Raw genomic sequence first — 6,436 nt, forward strand, 5'->3', positions numbered from 1 at the left:
TTTCTCTTTCTTTTTTTTTTTTTTTTTTAATGAACGCTGCCGTTTTCTTTTTGTTTCCCTTGAAAGTGACTCTGAACCCGCCTCTTTCCCTCCCGTAATGATCTTGAAATTCCCGGACTATTTCCCATTTTATCCATTTATTCCCCATTGTCCCAAACACCAAACAATGGAAAAACCCCATCGATCTCAATTCCGACGCGATTTAGGAATAATAAAGGAAATAAAGTTGGAGGGGGAGAGCGCGGCGACCACGAAAAGCTCCAATTCCGGAGGTTTTGGGCATCAAATTTTCTCTGGGAGATTCAAAATTCCCAAAAAACCAACTTGAGCTGGCCTCGATGGGAATCGCGCCACGGAAAAAAAGAGGAGAGAGGAAAAAATCCCGGAGAAAAAAAGTAACTTTACTCCGTAATTCGCTGCGGGAAAACGAGAATTGAATTAAAAACTGCAGGAAAAGAATGAGAATTAAATTAAAAACCGCCCAAATCCGGAGAGTTTCGGTTAATTTTTTTTTTTTTTTTTCCGCGTGGTTTCAGCGAGTCCGTGGCCGGATCGGAGAATTCCCGGAGAAAAAGAGGGATCGGAGGGAGCCAGGCGGGAGCGGACCCAGCTCAGCCCTCGCGGTTCGCCCTCTCCAAGTTCCTCCTTTTTTCCCAAATCCGACCTTTTTTTCCCCCCTCCCCAGCGGGATTTTCCCCCCTCTCCCCGCGCACTCCACAGATGCCATTTTATCCCAGGAACTTAAGACAGTTCGGGAATGAGAGCGGATAATTAAAAAAAGCTGCTTGGGCAGAGCAAGGGGAGGCGAAGCTGCTGCGCTGCGGGGAAAGGGGGGAAAAAAAGGAATTAAAAAAAACAACAACCAAAAAAAGGCTAAATAAAAAAAAAAAAAAAAAGAGGATTTCACCGTCCTTTCCTTCATTTGGGGAAGCCGCTCGGGAAAAATCCGACCTGCTCCGAGGAGCGGCGGTGTTTCGGGAGAAGCCCGGATGAGGAATTTTTGGGATTATTCCCCAAATTTCTGCCCCCGCAGCCCCCGCCCCTTTTTTCTCCAAAGGGCCAAAGCCAAGCGCGACCCCCAAAGCCCCTCCAGCCCCGAAATAAACGGAATAAAAATAAAAATGCGGCCGAGGAGCGGCGGCGGCTGGGCCCGGAGCGAGATCGGGAGGGGGAGGAAGGAGCAGCCGAGGGAGGAAGGAGAAGGAGGAAGGAGAGACCAGGGCGGGGGTCGCCGGTTGGGAGGCGATAATTAAACCCCCCCTCTATTTCAGGCCACAAAAAAAGGACTTTTGACCCATCCACAGAAGCCGGAATTAAATAAAAAACCCCAACAACAACGCGAGGGCAAATTTTCTTTTCTCTCTCTCTCTTTTTTTTTCTTTTTTAATAACTCCAATTTCCCCCTTTTCTCCCCGCGTTGACGCCACCCCCGGGGGGTGGATTCGGGGTGGGAAATTGGGGGGTTTTCCCCCGTTTTTTCATCCCCGCGCGGGGCTGGGTTGGTAAACAAACGGGGCGGGAGGGCAGCGGCAGCTCGGGCTTTGTTCAACGTGAAGGTCCCGGCCGGGAGCGGGCAGATGTCGCTGTTGCTCCACGGTGCCGCTCCCGGTGGCGACAACTTGACCCCCGTGACGTTTCCGCCGTCTGAATCATCAAGGCCATTTTCAATCCTCATTGGCCTGAACATCACGTGGGGGTGAAGGATGGAGGGGGAAAAAAAAAGGAAAAAAGGGAAGGGGGGGGAGTGAAAAGCGATGCGTGGATAATTATGGGGCTTGATTTTTTTTTTTTTTTTAATTTTTTTTTTTTTCCTCCCTCTCTCCTCCTTCCCCCCTCGCTAAAAAAAAGATGTCAGCCCCTGGCTGGAGTATTCCTCCTTAAAAGCCCTCTCGGAGAAAATGTCATGTCCCAACAATGTGACTCGCAACTCGTTTTTGATGGACTCGTTGAGCCGCGGGGAGAATTTCGCCTCGGGCCAGGGGATGTTCGGGCAGCCCGGCGGCGATTTCGGCTGCGGGGTGATGCGGAACTGTGGCATCCTCCCTTCTCTCCCCAAACGCGACGAGGTTTCCCTGGGATCCTACCCGTCCTACCTGGCTCAGCTCGACACCTGGGCCGACCCCAAAAGCGCTTTTAGGATCGAGCAACCTGTTGCGAGGCAGCTGCCGTCCTGCTCCTTCCCGGCCAGCGTCAAGGAGGAGAATGTCTGCTGCATGTTCACGGCGGAAAAAAGGGCCAAGAACGCCCCCGAAGGTGCCCTGTTCCCCTCCCCGCTGCCCGAATCGTGCCTGGGCGAGCACGAGGTGCCCGTGCCCAGCTACTACCGAGCCGGCCAAGGTTACCCCTCCCTGGAGAAGGCGCAGAATTGCGGCAATTCCGCCGATTTCGAGGCGACTTTTGAAGCCCGGGCGAGCCTGAGCGCCAGGAACGAGCATCTGGAAGCGGCTCCGCCGCCTCCTCCGCCTCCTCCGCCCGTGGTGGAGCGAATTTCGCCCAAATTCCAAGGGAATTTCCCCGAAAACGCCGCCGCGGAGCAGCCGCCGAGCGAAATTAAAACGGAAAAAAGCGGCGCCGCTGGCAAAGGCGGCGCGGCCGAGGCGGAGAAGGAGCTGAATAAAAGCACCGACACCACCAGCACCGATAATTCCGACAGCGAGGCGAAAGGTAGGCGAGAACCGTTCCTTATTTAATTGATTGGAGTGGCTAAGAAGAGAGAATATTCAGGGAATGTTCAGGGAATATTCAGGAACGCGCTCTCTGCCCCGCCGGCTTCTCCCGCAGAAATTGGCTTTGAAATAATCGGGATTTTTTATGGAGGAAAAAAAAAACCCCAAACCCCAGATATTCTGCCTCAAATCCTGCTGGTTTCAAACGTGTTCATAAATTTAATTACCAGAAGGGAGAAAAGGGAGCAGAGAGTGCGGTCGGAGCGGAGGAAAATCTGTTGTGCGCGTGTTTAATGCCAAAAAGAAGATGGGAAATCGGTGTTTGCGGAGAGCGGGAGTGGCTTTGCTTTGGAATCGCGGAGATTTGGGGCTCTTGGGGAGGGGTTGTTGTGATTTTTTGAGGCGGATGAACCCCGATTTTCGCCCCTTTTTCAGGGGGAATTCTCCATTTCCGCGCGCGAGGCGAGAATTGGTTTCCTCTGGCGTTGGCTCGGGGTTGGAAAAAAAAAAAAAAAAAAAGGATTAAAATGAAAATAATGGAAATGAAAACGCGCGGAATTCGCAGCTCCAGGCGGGAATTGTGGCTCTTCCCAGGCTTGGGAAGAGGCTCAGGGAGAGGACAGAGCTTTTTTTTTGATTTAATTTTTGTTGTTGTTGTTGCTGACGAACCGAGGTCTCGTTTGCGGAGGCAAAAAAATGTTTCTGTTGTGCTGAGCAGATGTTTTAAGTTTGGGATTTTTCCGAGGCGAGGCTTGCATGGAAGGCGCTCGGATTTTTCGCTGGAGAGGCTGGAAATCGGCGAATATTCGGGGTTTCTTCCCCCATTAAATCCAAGCTGGGTAAATCCAGAGGCGGATTCAGCGAGCGGGAACGATGGGAAGGGATGGATTTGGGTTTTCCGGGGAAAAAAAGAAAAAAACCAAAAAAATCTGGAAAAGCCCGCTCGGATCTAAGCCTGGCTTTGCCTGTGCTGGGTGGATTAAAATATCCTCAAATTTAGGCTCTGCTCGCTTGTGGACTCCCCAAAAATCCTGGCCCCCCCAACAAAACCTCTCCTTCCCCATCAAAATTGGCCTTGGGAGAAGCAGAACCCAAAAATTCCCTTTTTTTTTTTTTTTCCCCCTTCCCCCGCCCTCTTTATTTTATTTAATAATTCCCATTTCTGTTTTGGGGTCCGGAGGGGAAATGATTTGATCCGAGAGCTGAGCTGCGATCACACCCAGCAAAAACCGACAGAAAAAAACCCAAACAAAGGGGGGAAAAAAGCAAAGTCAAGGTTATCAAAACCCTGCAAACTTAATCTGCACAAAAGCGCCTTCAACGCCCGCGCCGGGAGAGGTTTTGGTGCGAGATAACCCCAAAATGAAGAGGTTATTTTGGGCTGGATTTGCGCTGTGGGTGGAAAGAACTGGAAAATAAATAAAGGGAGCGGGTTTCTCTCAGCTCGGATGTGGAATTTGGAGCGGGCGCGCGGGGCTGCGCAGATTTTGGAGCTTTTTTGGGGTCGTTGTCACCGAGGTTTCGGGTTTGGAATGGTCCGAGGCGATTTGGGGAGGATTCGGGCGGTTTCTGTTCCCGGCGCTTCCTTGGGAAACCTCTCAAAGCTGCGATTTTCGTTTCCGTCGAGCCCGAATGTGGGGTTTTTTTAACTAAAAATCCCTTTCTGGTGGAATTTCAGCATTTGGGGGAGGGGGCGGAGAGCGTTCCAAGGGGATTCCCAAGGTTTGGTGGCATTCAAGGTTCTGGGGTCAACCCTGAAGGGCGAACCCCGAATTTTCACGGATTTCCCCCAAATCCGGCGCCGAGGATTTGCTGCGATTCTCTTGGATTTTCCCGGGGATTCAGGCTCAGATCCCGGCCAGGGATTTGGTGCCGGAGTTTTTCCTCCTCATGACCAAATTCAAAGCCCAAGGATCCGCCGGTGTTTGTTTAGGGACGTGTGAAACGCGGGCGCCTTTCCCGAAATTCCTCCAAATTCCCCCAGTTTGTGCCCTCGCAGCTCGGCCGGGAAATCCTCGAGGGAAAGGCTGCTCGGGGGCAGCGAAAATAAATTTATTTCACCCCAAAATATCCCCAAAACGCGCCCATTTCAGCCCCTGGATGAGCTGGTAAAGGATGGGGGTTTTGGGGTGATTTGGGGAAGCCCCCAGAGCTGCGGCGGACCCCACAACTCATCTCTGACCGCAGGGAGTTTTTAATTAGCGGTGTTTAATTGCCGTGGGGGAGGCAGGAGATCTTCACCCCGCGACCTTTGCGGGTTCCTCGGCGGTGGAGGTGCTTTCCCCACCCACTTATTCCCTAAAACCCCCCTCCAAACCCCACTTCTCTCCCCAAACCCCGATTTATCTGCCCAAACCTCGATTTATCTCCTCCAGACTCGATTCTTATCCCCAAAACCCCCATCCCCCTCTGCAAACCCCGATTTATCTCCCCAAGGCCCGATTTATCTCCTCCAAACTCGATTCTTCTCCCCCAAAACCAATTTCCCTCCCCAAAATCCCGGTTTCCTTCCCCCCAAACCCCAAATTTCCCTGCCCCAAATCCCCATTCCCCTTCCCAAACCCCAGCTGATCTCCTCCAAACTGGATTCTTCTCCCCCAAAACCCCTTTTCTCTGCCGCAAAACCCCCACCCCAAAACCCTGATCCCAGCGCAGCAGCGCATCTCTTTTTTTTTCAACCCCCCCCCCCCCCACCTCTCGGAGAAAAAAAAAAAACAACCCCCCCCACCCCCCCCAAAAATTTTTTTTTAAACGCTTTTTTTTTTGGGGGGGGGGGGGCGCGGAAAAAGAGCCGTTTCAGCGCCTCGCCGCCCCTGCGAGGGTCTCTCACGCCGGGCTGTTATTTTTAACAGAGGACATAAAGGCGGAGAACGCCACAGGAAATTGGCTGACGGCAAAGAGCGGAAGAAAGAAGAGGTGTCCGTACACCAAGCACCAGACGCTGGAGCTGGAGAAGGAGTTTCTGTTCAATATGTACTTGACCCGAGAGCGCCGCCTGGAGATCAGCAAGAGCATCAACCTGACGGACAGGCAGGTCAAAATCTGGTTCCAAAACCGCCGCATGAAGCTCAAGAAGATGAACAGGGAGAACCGGATCCGCGAACTCACCTCCAATTTTAATTTCACCTGAGTCGCGTCCTCAGCGCCCGGAACCGCCCGCGATTTGTGTTTTTTTTTTTTTTTTTTTTTGGGGGGGGTGGGGAGGGTGTTTAGTCTCTATTTTATTATTATTTTATTATTTTATTGTTATTTTATTTTAATCGCCCCTCGGGTAGAAAGGCGACGCGCCCACCGGAAAAGAAAAAAAAAAAAAAAAAAAACAACAAAAAAAACCCACCCCGATCCCAAAACGACTGAAATAAAATAAAATCAAAGGACCTCGAGTGGTTTTTACAGAGGGAGAAGATGCAGCGCTCTGAGCGCCAGGAGGAATTCTGCACCCGCGGTTTCTCGGTGGAAAAATAAAAGGTGGAGACGGTGGCTAAAAAACCCCCAAACCCGACCTTATCAGATGTTTTAAGTTATTTCCGTGCAGCACAAAGCAGAAGGACTTTCCCCCCGGTGTGTTTTGTACGTTTAGGAGGGAATAAATGCGTCCCGAAGTTGTTTTTTTTCCCCCCATATCTTAGCGTAGCCTGCCCATTGTAAAATAAAAACGGCGAAAAAACCCGAGGAAAAAAAGATGGATTTCATGGAAGTGTCTGTAAATTCAAGTTGCAGTGGGGACATCTCACGCCCGGCGTTGTGCAGTTCCTCCCAGGGAAGGCGAT

General features: G+C 51.4%; 1 protein-coding gene across 1 annotated transcript; it reads left to right on the forward strand.

Moving 5' to 3' along the window:
- The first annotated feature begins 1,788 nt into the window (after positions 1–1,788).
- Positions 1,789–6,025, forward strand: HOXC10 (homeobox C10). The gene is made up of 2 exons (XM_042020020.1): positions 1,789–2,664; positions 5,519–6,025. The coding sequence occupies exons 1-2, from the start codon at positions 1,899–1,901 to the stop codon at positions 5,794–5,796; spliced, it is 1,044 nt and encodes a 347-aa protein (XP_041875954.1). The 5' UTR covers positions 1,789–1,898; the 3' UTR covers positions 5,797–6,025.
- The last annotated feature ends 411 nt before the right edge of the window (positions 6,026–6,436 follow it).

This window comes from Corvus kubaryi, unplaced genomic scaffold, assembly GCF_017639235.1.
Source record: "Corvus kubaryi isolate FWS band 111438036 unplaced genomic scaffold, C.kubaryi_AGA036_p1.0 36675, whole genome shotgun sequence".
In the NCBI taxonomy this organism is placed as follows: Eukaryota; Metazoa; Chordata; class Aves; order Passeriformes; family Corvidae; genus Corvus; species Corvus kubaryi.